The sequence below is a fragment of the Sturnira hondurensis genome, unplaced genomic scaffold (assembly GCF_014824575.4).
Source record: "Sturnira hondurensis isolate 20B ecotype Veracruz unplaced genomic scaffold, ASM1482457v3 Scaffold0022542, whole genome shotgun sequence".
Lineage (NCBI taxonomy): Eukaryota > Metazoa > Chordata > Mammalia > Chiroptera > Phyllostomidae > Sturnira > Sturnira hondurensis.
The window spans coordinates 261,795-281,462 of NW_028095173.1; the positions used below are offsets into that span (position 1 = coordinate 261,795).

At 35.4% G+C, this 19,668-nt stretch overlaps 1 protein-coding gene across 3 annotated transcripts in view; it reads left to right on the plus strand.

Annotated features, from left to right (window-relative positions):
- Window positions 1-19,668, plus strand: part of HELQ (helicase, POLQ like) — a 54,426-nt gene that overhangs the window by 21,828 nt on the left and 12,930 nt on the right. For all 3 annotated transcript variants that reach the window (XM_037035596.1, XM_037035597.1, XM_037035598.1), the window contains 6 exons: window positions 2,566-2,805; window positions 6,587-6,728; window positions 7,438-7,542; window positions 9,569-9,827; window positions 12,002-12,159; window positions 14,893-14,991. In XM_037035596.1, coding sequence (XP_036891491.1) covers window positions 2,566-2,805; window positions 6,587-6,728; window positions 7,438-7,542; window positions 9,569-9,827; window positions 12,002-12,159; window positions 14,893-14,991 — 1,003 coding nt within the window. The remainder of the gene's footprint in view (window positions 1-2,565; window positions 2,806-6,586; window positions 6,729-7,437; window positions 7,543-9,568; window positions 9,828-12,001; window positions 12,160-14,892; window positions 14,992-19,668) is intronic.

Consider the following 19,668-nt stretch of genomic DNA (forward strand, 5'->3'; position numbering starts at 1 on the left):
AGAAGTTGGACCCAAGGAGGAACACACCAAGGCACATCATAATTACATTAGCCAAGATTAAAATGAAGGAGAATTTTAGAAGCAGCAAGAGATAAGGGGACAGTCACCTACAAAGGAGTTCCCATAAGAGTGTCAGGTGATTTCTCAAAAGACACCTTTACAGGCAAGAAGAAGCTGGAAAGAAGTATTCCAAGTCATGAAAGTCAAGGACCTACATCCAAGATGGCTCTATCCAGCAAAGCTTTCATTTAGAATGGAAGGGCAGATAAAGTGCTTCTCAAATAAGAAGTTCAAGGAGTTCATCATCACCAAGCCCTTATTATATGAAATGTTAAAGGGACTTACCTAAGAAAAAGAAGATAAAAAATATGAACAGTAAAAAGGCAGCAAACTCACAGTTAATAACAATCACACCTAAAGCAAAAGCAAACTAAGCAAACAGGAACATGCAGATTACATGGAGGGTTAGCAACGGGAGTGGGAGGAAGGGGGAGGGACAAGGTACAGACAATAAGTAGCATAGATGGTAGGTAGAAAATAGGGAGGGCAGGAATAGTATGGGAAATGTAGAAGCTAAAAAACTTACAACACACAGACATGAACTAAAGTGGGGAATGTGGGTGGGAAGGGGTGTGCAGGGTAGAGGGGAATGAAGGGGGAAATGGGACAACTGTAGTAGCATAATCAATAAAATATATTTTTTTAAAAAGAGGCAGCAGATTGATGTTTCTCCCACATTGGTGTTTCTCTTCCTCTCCCTTTCCCCTCTCTATAAAAATAAATAACACCTTTTTTAAGTCTTATTTTTAAATATTTTTAAATTTTTCAATTATCATTGATGTACAATATTATGCTAGTTTCAGATGCACAACCCCGTGATTAGACATTTATATAACTTGTGAAGTGATCACTCCAGTAAAACTAGTGCCCATCAGATACTAGACAGTTATTATAATATTATTAACTATATTCCATATGCTTCACTTCACATCCCCATGACTATTTTGTACTTACCAATTTGTACTTCTTAATCCCTTTACCTCTTTCACACAGACTCCCCTCCCATCTGGCAGCCATCAAAATGTTTTTTTGTTTCTCATCTGCTTGTTCATTTATTTTGTTTTTTAGATTCCACATATAACTGAAATCTAAAGAATGTCTTTTAAACACTATTTTCTGACAACTTCCACGGCTCTGGTAATATTACTTCCCCTAAAACGAAATCTCCCAAAAAATGATACTTCAGTGCTGCTTAGCTTAGAATTCAGATCAAGATCTGACTCAGCTTACTTCTCCATCCTATTTCTTCTACTTTTCATGCACCCTGCAATTCATCCAAACTGAACTACTTCTTTTTGTTTATGCCTCGAACTTCCCATTTTCAAGCCTTAGGTCATGTTTTACCCTCTGTCAAGAATGCACTTTTCTGCCCCTTGGTTACCACTTCTCTAACACCTGTTCTTCAAGACCCCGCTCAGATATCAATTTCTCCCACAACCCTTCTTGATACAACCATATCTTATCTGGTCAGTTAGGACAATCCCTTCTCTGATTGGGAAAATTATATGCTGATTATCCATATTCTCACTTCTTATATGAATGAGAAGTGTTCATTCTATACATCCCTTTCAGGACCATGTTCACTGGCTGGAAAATAGTCTTTTCTCCCCTAATAAGCTGTTCCTCCTAATTCTTGCTCTAAGATTCTTGACCACTTTTTTCTCAGTTCTTTATTGTTCTTTTGTCTCTTTGCCTCCCATTTCTCAACTTCTTATGAAATTACTGGCGTTCTTCAGTGAACAACAGCCAGAGCTCTATTCCTTCCATAAAGAAGACCAAAACAACAGGACTATGTGTATTATATTTTTATCTTGGATGATACGTGTTTGCTACTGGTGTTTAGAAGTCGTTGCTTTACAGTCAATTGGTAGCTAGTTCTACATAGCCTACTTTCTTTCCTTAACTGAATTTAAAGTAACAGGTGTTTCTAGATTCAGAGACATTGTAGGATATTATTGAATTTTCTAAACTGCTCATGTCCATACAGTCAATATTTTACATGTACTACTAATAATATAATTTAATAATATATTTCCATCTTAGAAAATTTATGATTAGAACAGAATAAATCATCTTTAAGAAAGGTATATCTAGTGAAAAATAATAATAACATCTAGAACAGCGGTCTAAACCTGGGTCTAAACCTAGCGTCCGTGGATTCATAGGAAGTACAGGAATGAACTTCAGAAAGTCCATGAACTCTGAAATTAAATGCAAAGTGTTGTGTTTTTATGAGTTGTTTTTTTCCTTTAGCTTTAATTGGATTTTCACAGCTCTCTTATCTACAAAAAAAGCAGTTGATAGAGATTGCCTACCAGTGAAATCAGAATCAAAATTCTAAGAACATTTTATGCACTTATATCAATAAAATTAATATTTTTAAAAAGTATTTACATGAACCTACTAAAATTAAAATTATAGGCACTTTAATTTGTTGTTGTAAGATCAGTGTTCATATTTTTAACAGATTTTGTCTGTTAAAATTGTTGTCATATTTTGTCCTAGGGAATATCTAAAACACAGGGAAAAAGAAAAACAGGAGGTGATTAAGAACTTGAAGAATATCAGCAGTGGCAACCTGTGTCCTGTTTTAAAGCGCACTATCCCATTAGGAGTTGCTTATCACCATAGTGGTTTAACGAGTGATGAAAGGAAGCTCTTGGAGGAGGCCTATTCCACTGGAGTTCTCTGTCTTTTAACCTGCACGTCCACCCTAGCAGCAGGTGTTAACCTACCAGCTCGAAGGTGAGATAAAAGTAGCTGTTGTCCAGGCTCAAAACTTTTCAGTTCCTGTCTGCCAGGGCTTTTGTTGTTATTTTATTCTTTCTTGGTAGTAGGTGAGATTTTTTTCTCAGTTTTTGCTGAGTTGAACATTTAGTTTATTTCCTTTAATATATTAATGAAAGATAGTATTAGTAGCTTTCCTGTTATTAAAATTTCTTCTTTCCTTTGTGCTATCCCTATCTGGTTTTGATGTCAAGGTTTATTATCCTGCTTCTGTAGAAACAGTTGGAAAGCTTTCCACCACTTTTTATTACCTGAAAGAGTTTATTTACCATAGAGATTTCCTTGAAATCTTAGAGAATTCACCCGTAAAGACTTTCTAATCTAGTATTTTTTTAGAGTAGATCCTTGATTACCTTTTCAGTTATTACCAATGCTGTATCCTGCACTTTTGATTTCTGTTCTTTGTAATTTGTGACTTTAAAATTTGTGACATTTTTTCAAATAAAGGGTCAATTTTTATAAATCATGAGTGTTAAAAAGTACATATTTTCTGTTGCATGTACAGTTTTCTATATCTCAGTGAGATCACAGTTATTAATTATGTTGTCAGCTCCTGTTTTTTTACTATTTGTAATTCTTTAATCTGTAAATTTCAGAGAAGTGTGTTAGTCTCCCACTTTAATTATGGAATTGCCTATTTCTCCTTTTTGCATTTCTAAAAGTGTTTGCTTTGTATTTTAAAATTATTTAGGTGTAAAAAGGTTTACTCCAAGTATGTTACTACTGAATTGTACCTTCTGTCAATATAATAGGTCCTTATCCTTCTAACTTAGTGATTTTACTTTAAATACTAGAACTATATTTTTTTGCCAAGTAGATTCTTTTTTATTCTTTTATTTTCAATCTCTGTTACTGATTTAGTTTTTGAAAAACAAAGGAAGTAATATATCATACTTACGTTATTCCAACTGTTAAAATTTTAAGTCATAATCAAACATGTTTTTCTATTATTGTAGAATTAATCATTACATCCTTTCTTGACCATGTGTCTTACCATTTGTATATCCTCTTACAGTACTCTGCCTCATGCATGTATGTTGCAATTGACTAAAATTTCAATTTCAGATTTTTTATTTCATTCTATAATCAGTAACTATTTAAACTTACCCATATATCATACTTGTTTGTTTGTTTGCTTCTTTTTGATTATCATTCCCTCTTTATTCCACATCTTCATTCTGGGATTCATTTTTTCTTTTGCCTCCTTGAGTAGTTACTGTTTAAGCACTGTACCGCAGAATAGCTGAAGTCTTTGCTTAAGTACTGAGTCTTTGCATAGCTGAAGATGTCTTTATTTTAGCCTCATACTTTAACACCTTGTTAGAATTTCAGGTTTCATATTTTTTCCATGGAGATTTTGGTGTATTGTTTCTAGTCTTTCAGAGCCAGCGTTGTTCATTTTTGTTTTGGTGGAGGTCCACTGTTTTTCCTTTTCAAAGAGCTTTTAGACTTTTCACTTTAACTTTAAAATTTCATCATACTGCATACTGTATAATAATAATTGCAGCTATTACACTCTCTCTCCTATGTCATAATAGCTTTACCTATGTTGACTTGATTGATCTTCATGACAACTCTGTGAGGAAGGTCATACTTTATAATATTAGCCACATTTTACAGAAGGAAAAACTAAGGTGCTGAACAATTAAATAATTTGCCTAACTTCATGCCCAACTAAAACAAATTTGAAAGCCAGTGTTTGAACCCAGGAAATTAATTCTACAGTCCTCTTTTAGCTACTTTTCATTTATAGATCTTAGCACTTGGGTATATGCTTTCAATTCCAAGTTTTATGCCTTTTAACATCTAAGTAATTTTTTGGTTATTTTAACATTTGTTTCATTTCATTATCTCTGTTCTCTGCTTTTGTAACTATTTTCACAGGGTTGGAACTTTGTAGATTGAGTTTTTCAATCTCTTTTCATTTCATTGTCCAATCTATTTGAGCAATGTAATCTCTTTAACTTTACCTTCTATGAGGCCTGTCCAGAAAGTATCCAGCCACTTACTATGAAAAATAGAGATATTTGCTAAAGAAGATACAAGATACAATAAACATTGTACATAGGGCAATGACACCTGAGTCTCCTTTAAAGTGGGCACCTTGGGACCTCAGCCCAGTTCTCCCAATCACCATCAGTTACCCCATCATATTTTCCTGAATCTCCTTGATGGTCTGAAATTTCTTCCCTTTCTTTCTTTTTTTTTTTTAGATTTTACTTATTTATTTTTACAGAGAGGAAGGAAGAGAGGCAGAGAAACATCAATGTGTGGACTGGGGACCTGGCCTGCAAACCAGGCATGTGCCCTGACTGGGAATTGAACCAACGACCCTTTGGTTTTCAAGCTGGCACTCAGTCCACTGAGCCACACCAGCTAGGGCAAATCTCTTCCCTTTCAAAGGTGATTTTAGTTTTTGGAAAAGCCAGAAGTCTCAGGGCACCAAATCTGGGCTGTAGCGGGACTGAGTCACCTGGGTGATTTGATGTCTCACCAAAAACCTCTGTGTGAGACATGATGCATGAGCCAGTATGTTGTCATGTCACCAGTTGACCATAGCATAGCCTTCTGAATCATCTGAAAGTTTCCACAGAGGAATGTTAAAGCTTTACACAAAAGTCAATGCAAATTTATTGCTCTACTCACTCAGTCATTTGAATGCAACTGCCACACAGTTCAGGTTTTTACCACCCCCACTGACTAATACAGGGAAGTAGTCATTGTTCACATGTGTGTATTCCAGTCCACTCTCCTTGGCTGGCAGTGTTGTGCAAACCATTATTATCAATCATTGGACTTTTTCTGGGCAGACCTCATGTATAACAATATTAGTTTTTAACTGTATCCTATTAGCTATGTTCATTCCATTATTTGGTTCTTCTGTTGAATTTTTTAAATGATTTAAAATTTTTTCTGAACTTCCAAGAGCTATCTTCTTTTATTGCTCTTTTTAAATTAAAAAAAAAATTGAATACAGTACCCTCTAGGGTTTTCTGTGGACAGTTATTAGAATTTTTCTTTTCTGTTCCCTGTATTACCTGCTTCTCTCATACATCTGTCTGTTCTTTGTATTCTTGTGGGGGGAGTGGTTTGTTATGTCATTAGTTTACTTCAAATGTTTGGTAATCTTTGTTGTCCACTGAGGTTTGTAAATAAAGGAGTTAGTTAGTACAGGTAAATATTGTATTTTTTCTCTCACCTTTGAACAGGAAAGCTGGTTACAGACTTCTTCTATATACATGAACAGGATGAAATCACCCTGTTTGTAGGTCAAAAACATTTGAAATCCGTCATTTTATATAGTTGACAGTAATACAAATTCATAAATAAATATGCATATATTAGTGGTACATAGTGAGAGTTTTCATTTATGGAGTATAAAATAAATCTTTGAAGATTATTACTCTAGTGGATTGGTCATAAGCTTTACAGCAAGGCTGACTTAAGTTCAAATCATGTTTCTGGTAATTACTAACTTTGTGAGTTCGTATAAGCCAATTAGCCACTTAAAAAATAAAATAGAATATTATTATTACATAGAGTTGTAAGAAATACACATAATGTACATAAAGAACTTCTGTGACATCATAGATTTTTGGTAAATAGTAGTTACTTTTATTTTAAGTTAATATGTCATTAAATTTAATATCACATAGATATAATGAAGTTAGGAGCTTAAAAATAGGTGCTATTGCTGTACATGAAGACTCAGTTTTAATTAATTTTATCTATTCCATAGAGTTATTTTGAGAGCCCCCTATGTTGCTAAAGAATTTTTGAAGAGAAATCAATATAAACAGATGATTGGCAGAGCTGGCCGTGCCGGAATAGATTCTGTTGGGGAGAGTATCCTTATATTGCAAGAAAATGACAAGCAACGGGTAATAATCGGTTTGTTGGTTGGTTGTTTTGGTTTTTTTTGGTCTTTGGTCCAGGCCTTGGAGGGGATCCTCTTTTAAAAATTATTTTTAATATTGCCCTGACTGCTGTGGCTCAGTGGATTGAATGCTAGCCTGAGAACCAAAGGGTCACTGGTTTGATTTCCAGTCAGGGCACATCCCTGGATTGCAAACCAGTAGGGGGTGCATGAGAGGCAACCACACATTGATGTTTCTCTTCCTCTGTTTCTCCCTCCCTTTCCTCTCTAAAATTAAATAAATTACATATTTTAAAAAATAATTTTAAAATACTTTTTAAATAATGTTTTCTTTTCTATGATTAAGAATTAGAGCCCTAGCTGGTGTGGCTCAGTTGGTTGTAGTTCAATTCCTGGCCGGGCCCATGCAAGGAGGCAACCAGTCAATGTTTCTCTCTTTCTCTCTCCCTCCCCTCTGGAATGAGAATAAAATAAACCTGAAAAAAGAATTAGAGTAATTTGAATGTTTTTGTATTTCAGGTAAACAATGAAAAGTATTTTTCTATTTACCTTTCTTCTATTTTTATGAGCACAACTGCTAAATTTTTTTTTTGGTCTTTGTGTTTTTTATCTTCCCCTGCCTCCACAGATGTACACAAAATATAAAATTTTATACAGAACACCATTTGTTTTTTATAATAATAGAAAATATAATACTGTTTTAATTTTTGTAGGTATTGGAGTTAATAAGCAGACCACTGGAAAATTGTTATAGCCATCTTGTTCAAGAATTCACCAAGGGAATCCAAACTTTGTTCCTCTCATTGATTGGTTTGAAGGTATTTTTTAATGTTTTAAAATCTTATTGCTGTTACCTTAGATAGTAGAGCTTAAATAGTTATGAAAACTGTAAAGTATGAAAAATACTGACTTTAATCTGATGTGGAAAAGAACAGTCTGTGACATGATAAATCTGAATCTGAATTTATATGTGCATTTTTCATCTTTGAGTTGTGAGGAATATGAAAAATCAACAAATCATAACTGGGCATCAATTACAAGTAAGCGACTTTGGTGGATACTGTGGATACACAAGTTGCTGCAAAGACATGAATCCTGAGGCGTCTCTGTCCTTGTTAAGAGTAAGATTCAACTATAGTCCTATGACCATTCTAGGATATTTTAAACATCTGTAAGATAAATATAGCCTTTATCAGCAGAAAACTTAAAAAAAATTTTAAAAGGCCTGACAGGAAAATACTCTTTTCCTAAGATTAGACATTAACTTTCTTTTTAAGGCTTACTCTTGAGTTAAACCTCTTTTTTAGGATTATTCTTAAGCAAAATAAATTTTAACTTTGTGCCCAGTGTCACTCTGCCACAAAGTGACAAAGCCAAAGTTTGAAGTAGCTTTGTCCAAATACAAAACCAGTGCTCTTAACCTTTCATGCCATCTACCTTCACCCATAGCTTTGTCTACTTAACTCCTACCCACCTTCAGATTTTTACCTAACCATTGCTTCCTCAGGGAAGCCTCCCTCTGCCTATGATCTAGTTGGCCTATTGTATACTTTATAGAACCACAGACTGTACCCCACTGTAATGTAAGCTCTATGAAAGCAGAGTCCAGATTTATTTTCACTTATCATGAATCTCAGTGTGGTGCATGTGGGTGGTACTCTTGAATTAATTAATGGGTTGACTTTGGAGTTGGGCATGGGTGAACTTGCAGGTTGGGGCAACAGTGGAGAATCCAGCTTTAAGAAGCTGTGGAGGCCAGAGGCAGAGGCTGACCCAGTAGGTGTAAATCACTATGTCTAAAAGTTTTTCACAGAGAGGTAGAAAGGTAACATAATGGTAGCTGGAAGGAGCAAGTAAATGTTTTTCTTTAACCCTGAGTGTTAGCTGTAAGTAACCAAGTACATTGATAATCAAAAACCGAGTATTCTTGAATATCTTAGAAGTGTAATTTTAGCCTAATTGAATACTATATTAAGAATAATTTTCATTAAAAGGAGAAGCCATAAGAAATGTCTGTGCTTCATAATATTTCTGTTATCCCTTATATTGGTTTAATTAAAAAATGACTGGACTACTTAAGTTTTCCAGTTGAAATATATCAGAATTATGAGAGAGAAGTAAGGCTATTGATTGGCTATGTTTTAGCATAGCATGCTGATTTCATTGCAGTTGCCTAATATAAAATTATTCTAATTCATTGTCAACTCTACATCTAACTACCATATGGAGGGTTAAGTATTACTGATGATTGCCATTAAAAGGTTTAAATGGTGAGTAACAAGAGGAGAGAGAAAAGGGCAGGGAAAGGAGATAGAAATGAGACCAAAAATAGGTAGAAAACTGCTACTTAATTTTAGGTAATATATCAGAGAAAGTATTGCCTGATCCTGTTTCAGTGGAGACTTTTAGGTGTGATTTCCATGTGTTTCTTTGTTTCTTGTTAAACGTACTTTTTAGAATGCTTTCACAGTTGTTTGGAAAGGAGTGAAAGGAGGGTTTTTAAAGGAGGCAGCACTGCAATTAGTGATAATTGGTTGAGAAGTAAAGAGAGCACAGCTTTGGAGATACTGTGAAAATTATTCAAAAACAAGGAATTTTTATATAACAAATGTGTTGTTTTCATAAAAATATAAATATGATAACTTTTCTCTCTTAAAATGTTTCTCTTGTTAATTTTAAATGTTATTATCAAATTACCTTTTATATGCAACTATGTAGATTTTTGACTAATTTTTTTATTTAAATACCTTTGAGGTGTGGGAATGAATTACCTGAATTAATGTATAATCAAAATGATGTCTTAAATTAAGGAAAATGCTTCAATGATGTCCTGAATTGTTTCAGATTGCAACAAATCTTGGTGACATATATCACTTTATGAGTGGTACCTTTTTTGGTGTCCAGCAAAAGTTTTTGTTGAAAGAAAAAAGTCTCTGGGAAATAACTGTTGAATCACTTAAATACCTGACAGAAAAAGGACTCCTACAAAAAAACACCATTTTTACAGAAAAAGGACTTACACAAAAAGATGCTATTTATAAGTCTGAAGAATGGTTCCAGTTTAGTTTTCATATTACAAAGTTGGGACGAGCTTCTTTCAAAGGTAATAGTTTACCTAAATTTTATTTTACCTCAAATAAAATTTTAGAAAATCTTAGTTTACCTAAATCTGAGGAAATTCATTGGAAAAAGTAGAAGTTAATTTATTCTGAACTTTAAATGAGATTTGTAACTTCATATTAATAATATTAATCTTATAAACTGTTAGGCTACTATAACTTTAAAAAGTTAAAAATGTTTTTAATTACAAGTAATTTAGAATACTGCAGAAGTAGCCCTGACTGGTGTGGGTCAGTGGACTGAGTGTTGGCCTGCAAACTGAAAGGTCACTGGTTCCGTTTCTGGTCAGGGCATGTGCCTGGGTTGTGGGCCATGTCCCTGGTCAGGAGCATGTGAGAGAGGCAGCCAATTTCTCCTCCTCTCTGTCTCCCTCCCTTCCCCTCTCTCTCTCTCCCTTCCCCTCTCTAAAAAATAAGCAGTCTTTTTTTTTAAAAAAAAAAAGCACTGCAGAAGTATGTAGAGAAAAAGATGTTCATCCCTTGTTCACACTTCCCTTCCCCAGGGATCACACAAATGTTACTATTTTACCAAGAATAACAATTTGGTGTATGTCTTTTCAGGTGGTTTCTGTATATTTCATTTCAAAACTTAATACGTAGATATATACAGGTATAAGGTTTTTTTAAAGCTTCTGTTTTTAAATAGTCATCTATATTATTCTGAAACAATATAGATTATTGCTTTTTTTGTTTCTTATCTTGGAGATTGTTGCATGACAGCGGATAGTTTTTTCTTAATGACAACTTCATAATGTACTTAATGAAAAATAATAACACATGTCTGTTATTTAAAAAATCCTGCCCCGGCTGGTGTAGCTCAGTTGATTGAGTGCAGCCTGTGAACCGGAGGGTCACGGTTCGATTCCCAGTCAGGGCACATGCCTGGGCTGCAGTCCAGTTCCCAGCAGAGGACACACCAGAGGCAACCATACAGTGATATTTCTCTCCCTCTCTTTCTCCTTCCTTTCCCCTCTCTCTAAAAATTAAAAAAGAAATAAAATATTTTCAAAATAAAAATAAAATTTAAAATATCCTTAGTATTCAGAATTATGTAAAGGAAAATCCGATACTTCTGTACCATTTTCACTCACTCAGTAGCTACGACAGTTAACAATTTGATATATATGTATATATATATATATATATATATATATATACATATATATCCTTGCAAATATTTTTATGTGTATATAAGCACATAGTTTATTTTAATTGAACTGTAGTGTATGTTTTAGCAGCTTGCTTTTCTCACTTATAAAGTATCATGAACATCTTAACATGTTAATGTCTTTAAATCTACCTTATTTTGTTTTACTATAGTTGTCCATAGTATGGAGGCCATAATTTCTTTAATCATTCCCCTATTGATGATGCACTGTTTGTGAGTTTTCTAAATGATAAACAAGTTTGCATGGCCATCTCTATTATATATTTTGGGTGTATGTGGAAATGTGTTAAATTGCCGAAAATAGAGTACGGTAATTGGGTCAGAATGTATGTACTTAGGAAATGATGTATTCTATCAAAATGACCTCCAAAATACCTGTGCTAAATTACATAATAAGAGATTTCGAATACTGTTTGCTATATTTAGATAACTTTTAAACAAGACTTTCTTTAAAAGTCACCTCTTTTCCCCTTTGGTAATTATGAAAGGTGAAATACTTGTGTAACAGAGGAGACCCAAGTCAGGGGACTCCCCCACTCCTCAGTTCTTGCCTTGCTCTTGCTCTCAAGAGAAGAATTCAAGGCAACACATACAGTAGAAATAAGATGGCAAGTTTATTTATGAAATATGCTTAAGCACAAAGCCACAAGTGGGCACCCAGCTAGTCTGAGAGACCCAAATGTTGGGGTTTAGGATTTTTGTGTCTGTAGACAACTTCTAGGTTCCCTTTCCTCCTACCCTTCTAGACCTTGGGATTAATACATGGTTCCAAAGACTTCTTTCCCAGCTAGTGGAAAAGGTACATACAGAACTTCAAGGACTCCCTTCCTCCTATACTACCATAGTTTTTCTTGTGATGTTTGGAATGCCTGGCAATATCATCTGACCAGACTCAGGACTGCTGAGTTAGTGAGTGAGGCCTGTCTCCCTCCCCCTCCCCCTCCCCGCCTTGGTTTACTGTCTACCTTGTCTAATACTTGTATCTTTTAGGAACTATAGATTTGGCTTATTGTGACATTCTATACAGAGATTTGAAGAAAGGTCTTGAAGGCCTTGTGCTTGAAAGCCTTCTTCATCTAATTTACCTAACTACTCCCTATGATATGGCTTCTCAGTGTGACCCTGATTGGATGATATATTTCAGACAGGTGAGCATATAAGGTTCTTCAATACAGGCTACTTAGTCTATTAATGATGAAATTATTTTTGTCAAGTGATTGTTTACTTTTTCTATTAAAATATATTTGAAATTGGGTCTTCAGTTCTTTGCATTTTTTAAATAGTAATATGGCAATGGCATTTTTGGTTCATTCAACTTAAATATTACTTTTCTGTTAAATATAAATATGTCATTATTTAATAAAATAAATAAGGGTACAAAAAAGAAAAAAAGATCATTCCTGCTTCCATTTCCCCAAAGATAGTTACCATTCTGGTTTGGTGACCACTGCATTTTATAATGTCTAGAATCTAAATAAAACCACAAAGGCCATCTCTGTTGATTGAGAGTTTAATTACACAAAAGCTCTATCAGAACCAAGAATGATGATATACCAGACCTAGTAATATTAGTAACTGAGAAGGAATGTCAATTTTATCACAAGATACAACTGGTCCTATTTATTACAAAAGCAAGTAGTAGAATGCAGCCTATTACAATTTTACCATAAATAGAATAGATGCATGAACACATATTAGGCAGAAGTAGTATGCAGCTTTTAATTGCAGGAAACTAGCTTTATTTCTAATGTCATGTTTTATTTTTTATTTTTTTTACTTTTTTATTGAATTTATTGTGGTAACATTGTTTAATAAAGATTATATAGGTTTCAGGTGTACAGTTCTGTATATTGTATTGTGTGTCCACCGCCCCAAGTCAAGTCTCCTTCCATCTCCACTCTTCTCCGCCCCCATCCCACGGGTGTTTCTTTTTTAAAAAAAATATATTTTATTCATTATACCATAACAGTTGTTCTATTCCCCCCTTCATTCCCCTCCACTCTGCACACCCCTTCCCCACCATTCTCCCCGCCTTTAGTTTATGACCACGTGTCTCAAGTTCTTTAGATGCTATACTTCCCCTACTATTCTTGCCCTCCCACCTATCTATTTTCTACCTACCATCTATGCTACTTATTTTCTGTACCTTCTCCCCCCTTCTCCTCCTCCTACTCCCCTGTTGCTAACCCTCCATGTGTTCTTCATTTCTATGGTTCTGCTCCTGATCTAGCTGTCCTCTTGGTTTGCTTTTGTTTCAGGTGTGGTTGTTGATAACTGTGAGTTTGCTGTCCTTTCACTATTTATATTTTTCATCTTCTTTTTCTTAGATAAGTCCCTTTAGCATTTCATATAATAAGGGCTTGGTGATGATGAACTCCTTGAACTTGACCTTATCTGAGAAGCACTTTATCTGTCCTTCCATTCTAAATGAAAGCTTTGCTGGATAGAGCAATCTTGGATGGAGGTGTTTGGATTTCATGATTTGGAATACTTCTTTCCAGCCCCTTCTTGCCTGTAAGGTCTCTTTTGAGAAATCAGCTGACAGTCTGATGGGCACTCCTTTGTAGGTGACTGTCCCCTTATCTCTTGCTGCTTCTAGGATTCTCTCCTTCATTTTAGTCTTGGCTAATGTAATTATGATGTGCCTTGGTGTGTTCCTTCTTGGGTCCAACTTCTTTGGGACTCTTGAGCTTCCTGGATTTCCTGAAAGTCTATTACCTTTGCCAGACTGGGGAAGTTCTTCTTTATTATTTCTTCAAATAAGATTTCCATTTGTTGCTCTTCCTCTTCCCCTTCTGGTACCCCTATAATTCGGATGTTGGAACATTTAAAGATGTCCTGGAGGTTGCTAAGCCCCTCCTTATTTTTTTGAATTCTTGTTTCTTCATTCTTTTCTGGTTGGATGTTTCGTTCTTCCTTCTGGTCCACTCCATTGATTTGAATCCCAGTTTTCTTTTCATCACTATTGGTTTCCTGTGCATTTCCCTTCATTTCAATTAGTTTAGCCTTCATATGTTCTTCTAATTTGTGACTATAATCAACCAGTTCTGTGAGCATCCTGATAAACAGTGTTTTGAATTGTGCATCTGAGAGGTTCACTATTTCTTTTTCACTTAGAGTTATGGGCTCTGGGGCTTTGGGATGTTCTTGAGTCATAATGTTTGGTCTGTTTGCACCTGTTTTGTATGAGGAGCTGAGCCCTAGGTGTTCACCCAGGCGCAGCAACTCAGTCACTGGGTTGTGATGCTGTATGTGTGGGCGGGGTGAAAGGAAAACAATGGCGGGGCCACACTGTTGGTCCCCCTGTGCACGAATGTGCGACCGCGGTCAGCCTGCCCCGCACCCTCACTGGGTCCGCGCTGCTACCCCGGCTGCCTGCACGCCTGGGTCGGGGGATCTTTCTTGCCTGTCCCTACTCCGCTGCTGGCTCCTCCCCTCTTACCAGTCCTGGTTGAACGGTTTGTTGTTGTCGGACTTCGTATAATTCAATTTTCTGTTCTTTGGCTGCGTCTTTGTTTACTAAACCTTTGTTGTTTTCAAACTTGGTTGTGGGAGAAGGCACAGTGTTTCCACCTACACCTCCATCTTGGCGGAAGTCCCTAATGTCATCTTTTAAAATTATTCCTGTAACTATATAATGCAGTTAGTTTCAAAAGCTTTCCCTCTTCCCCCACCAAAGTCTTCCAATATTACAAAGGATTTGTGGCTGTGACTTGAAGTAATTCTACTAAAGTATGTTGTATTTTAATAATATTTTTAAGTTTTCTCTATTTGTAAACAATTATATTTTTTAATCTTAAAAATATGAACATGGGATATAGGAAATAATGGATTTGGTTCAAACGGTATTTTTAAACTTATAATTTAATTTTTCTGTATAGTTTAACCAGCTCAGTTCAGCAGAACAAAATGTGGCTGCTCTGATTGGAGTCTCTGAAAACTATATTGGGAAGAAGGCATCAGGTCAAGCTATCAAGAAGGTACCATAGTGTTTTCTTTCCTTCCTAAATAACTAAGTTGATTTAACAAAATTAATGTTGTAGTATTATCTCCCTTGTTGACTTGATGTATTTGTTTCATATTTGTTTTCTTTAAATTAATATAATTCCTATTTTACTTTTTAGAACATCTGAGGACCAAAAATTTAGACATTTTTAAAAAGCTATTTCTGGGCAGTGTGATGGCTTTTTTTTGTATCTCTGTATTCTAAAATATTCTGTCATCTACATGTAAGGCTTTTATCATAGGGAAATGTAAACCTTATCAATCTGTTTTTTCCTAGCCTACTTACTGCACAGTATAAACATTACAAGTAATATTGTAATGTTACTTGAAATAAATTCACTTCAAGGGAGAAAAATTTATTTTCTAGAAACTTTTTATTAGGTATTTTACTTGATGTCAGAGATTCTAAGATAGGACAGCTTTGAGGTTTTTATTGTCGGTGGTGTTGGTTGTCCTCCAAGAACTTCTAATCTACTATTTCACCTACATAAAATATTCTGGAAGGTTGAAGTGGATAAACTAATACTCTTTTGTTTGATATTTTATATTTTGGGAGTTTTAAAGTTCAGTCAGCAAGCATGAAGCAAGTGTCTAATGCATGTACTATGAGAGGTGGAAATAGCTCTCTGGCGAACATGTCTTCAAATTCCTTCAGTTAATGTCATTTTTTTACCTCATAATACACACGTTTTTTCACTTTTAATTTTCTTTGAAACTCCGGTCTTCGCTGAAACCTAATTATCTTCCTATTATTTCCCCCTACATCTTTTCAATTTACATAGATATTACTGATTTCATTTTGAAAAATGGAAGATGGTGTTTACTTTCATTTGAATTGAATGGTGCAACTGTCCCATGTTTTGCTATATCATAAAATTATAAATATATAGTACTTCAATGTTTGTATTGTCACAATATTTAGATTGAGTCTTTTACCTTAGAAATGGCTATATAGTTTAGACCCTCAAAATGTTGAATAAAAATATTTGTTCAACTTTTTATAACCAAGTTTATAATATAAAATAAACACAAAACCATATTTTACAGATCATGTTAATATGAAACTTACTGCCAAATAATAACCATTTGCAAAATTCCATTAAAATAATACATCTTTTAAAACTTGAATTAGAACTTATTTTTGTTATATTTTATAAAATATAGTCAATAAATGTTTATTCAATTGATAATTATATTTTTTAAATGGGATGGGCATGAATTTTTCTTAATTACAAATGAATTAATTACTAGTTTAATGTTTGAAAGTATCTTTATTTGTAATTCTAGAGAACATAATATTTACCTAAATTTATTTTTTTAAAGATTTTAAATTAATTTATTTTTTCTTTTTAATATATTTTATTGATTATGCCATTACAGTTGTCATATTTCCCCCCTTCATTCCCCTCCACCCTGCACACCCCCTCCCCAACAAACTCCCCCTTTAGTTTATGTCCATGTGTCACATGTTCTTTAGATGCTATATTTCCCATACTATTCTTGCCTTCCCCCCTGTCTATTTTCTGCCTACCATCTATGCTACTTATTCTCTGTACCTTCTCACCCCTTCTCCTCCTCCCCTGTTGCTAACCTTCCATGTGATCTCCATCTCTATGGTTCCACCCCTGATCTAGCTATCCTGTTAGTTTGCTTTTGTTTTAGGTGTGGTTGTTAATAACTGTGAGTTTGCTGTCCTTTCACTATTTATATTTTTCATCTTCTTTTTCTTAGATAAGTCCCTTTAGCATTTCATATAATAAGGGCTTGGTGATGATGAATCCTTGAATTTGACCCTATCTGAGAAGCACTTTATCTGTCCTTCCATTCTAAATGAAAGCTTTGCTGGATAGAGCAATCTTGGATGGAGGTCTTTGGATTTCATGATTTGGAATACTTCTTTCCAGCCCCTTCTTGCCTGTAAGGTCTCTTTTGAGAAATCAGCTGACAGTCTGATGGGCACTCCTTTGTAGGTGACTGTCCCCTTATCTCTTGCTGCTTCTAGGATTCTCTCCTTCATTTTAATCTTGGCTAATGTAATTATGATGTGCCTTGGTGTGTTCCTTCTTGGGTCCAACTTCTTTGGGACTCTTGAGCTTCCTGGATTTCCTGGAAGTCTATTTCCTTTGCCAGATTGGGAAAGTTCTTCTTTTATTTCTTCAAATAAGATTTCCATTTGTTGCTCTTCCTCGTCCCCTTCTGGTACCCCTATAATTCGGATGTTGGAACATTTAAAGATGTCCTGGAGGTTGCTAAGCCTCTTCTCATTTTTTTGAATTCTTGTTTCTTCATTCTTTTCTGTTTGATCATTTTTTTCTTCCTTCTGGTCCACTCCATTGATTTGAGTCCCAGTTTCCTTTCCATCACTATTGGTTTCCTGTGCATTTCCCTTCATTTTAATTAGTTTAGCCTTCATATGTTCCTCTAATTTGTAACTAAAATCAACCAGTTCTGTGAGCATCCCGATCACCAGTGTTTTGAACTGTGCTTCTGATAGGCTGGCTATCTCTTTGTTGCTTAAAAGTATTGGCTCTGGGGCTTTGATTTTTTCTTCTGTTTGAGGCATAATGTTTTGGTCTGTTTGCGCCAGTTCCACATGAGGGACAGATCCTTAGGTGTTCACCAGGGCGGGGCAACCCAGTTGCTGGGTTGTGATACTGTATATGGGGACAGGGTCAGAGCGGGGCAATGGTGTTTGTTCTGCTCTCTCTCAGATTTCAGTCCCCTCTGCTGCTTCCCACAAGCAAATTGGGCCCTTTTGGTGCTGGTTCCCAGGTATGTGGGCTTGTGCACTCTCCAGGAGCCTGTGGGTCTCTCAGCGAACTCTCTGTGAGCCTGGGAGCTTCTCCCCGAATCTTGACCCCAAGAGTTTTTCCAATTGGTGCTTTTAGACTTTAATTCCTGTCCCTGGGGCCATAGCCTGCGTGGTCTGTCTTACTGCTCGCTCCTTCACCTGGTTTATCTGCTTGTGAATGTTTGAAAGTGGACAGCCAGCCGCCCTTTGCCCTCACTGGGTCCACCTGTTGCCACCCCACACCTGGGATTTGCTAATGGTCGCCTGAGCACTTGGGTCAGTCTGGTCCTGCGCTTTTTCCAGTGTGACCCAGCTCTACCAGCCACTGACTCCACCCCTCTTACTGGTCTGGATGAATGGTTTGTTGTTGTTGGACTTTGGTACAGTTCAATTTTCCATGTTTTGGTTGCATTTTTGTTACTAAAACTTTGTTATCTTTAAACTTGGTTGTGCGAGGAGACACAGTGTTTCCACCTTTGCCTCCATCTTGGCCGTAAGTCCAATATTTACCTAAAATTTTAATTGATTTCTCCACATTAAAGAGGACACCCATACCCTCTTTTCTTTAAACATTTCTTATAAAAGACCTTGAAAGTGGCATAAAGCATTTTATCTCACCTTGTAATTTTATCATTTTTCTTGACTTAGAAAATGCTTTTTGAGCAAAATCTACATTGACTCAAGTTATGGTTAATAACAGGTACACTATAATTGGAAAATTAAAAAGCAATCTTTTTCTACTTTTTGTTGAACTATCATGTTTTTTAGCTTAATGCTGTTTAATAAATGGTTGATTCAGTATCAACATGCAGAATCTTAATTCATATATTCTTCAATATGTCAGTCAGAGTTCTCATTTCAAACATTCTAGTACTATAGAAGAGGATGTAATTGTAGATTTTATACCTACTTTTTCAAAATCATCCTTTTCCCCTGCCCTCTTATTTGAAGCATGAGTTTACTTAGTTTCTAAGTTAGCTTAATATTAACTATGAATTACTTTACATAAAAAATAGTTACTAGACACCACAGGCAAAAGCAAGTGCACAGAATAGAAATTGTCAACTACATATAGCATTTTTCTCTTTCAGTGTTTTAACTTTGGAAACATTAATTATTTATCATGATTATGTAGAAATCATAGAATCTAATATTTACTCTTAGTTTATAATATAGATAGGCTATTAACACATTTATCTAAACAAATGCATTTGTCTAATTTATAAACACATTCACACACGTATATATAACCTATAAATACCACAGGAAATGCAAAATTCTCCCCAACTCCTTCTCTTCCTATATTCTTTCCTAGGGCTGCTGTCATAAATTAGGGCAAACTGTGTGTCTTAAAACAACAGAAATTTATTCTGTCACAGTTCAGGAGACTAGAAGTCTACGAACAAATGTTGGTGGGGTGGCTTCCTTCCAGAGGCTCTAAGAAAGAAACCATCTTGCCTGTGTTCTGGCTTTCAGTGGTTGCTGGCAACTCTTGGTTTTCCTTGGCTTGTAGATGCATACCTCCCATGTCTGCCTCCATCTTCACATTGCCTTCTTGTCTCTGTCACTCTGTGTCCCCTCTTATAAGGGCAATTTTTGTAATACTTTGTATTAAATAAACAACCCTAAAGGGCCCACTGTAAATCTAGGATGAGTTCCACTCAAGATCTTTAACTAATCACATCTGCCAAGATCCCACTCCCAAATAAGGCCACGTTCACAATTACCCGGGTTAGGACCTGAACACCATCTTTTTTTAGTAGGACACAGTTCATCCTACTCCACTCCCTATAGGAAGAAGTTTAATTTAAATTGGAAACAATTTGGCATATTTTCTTATACTTGGAAAAATGATAATTGA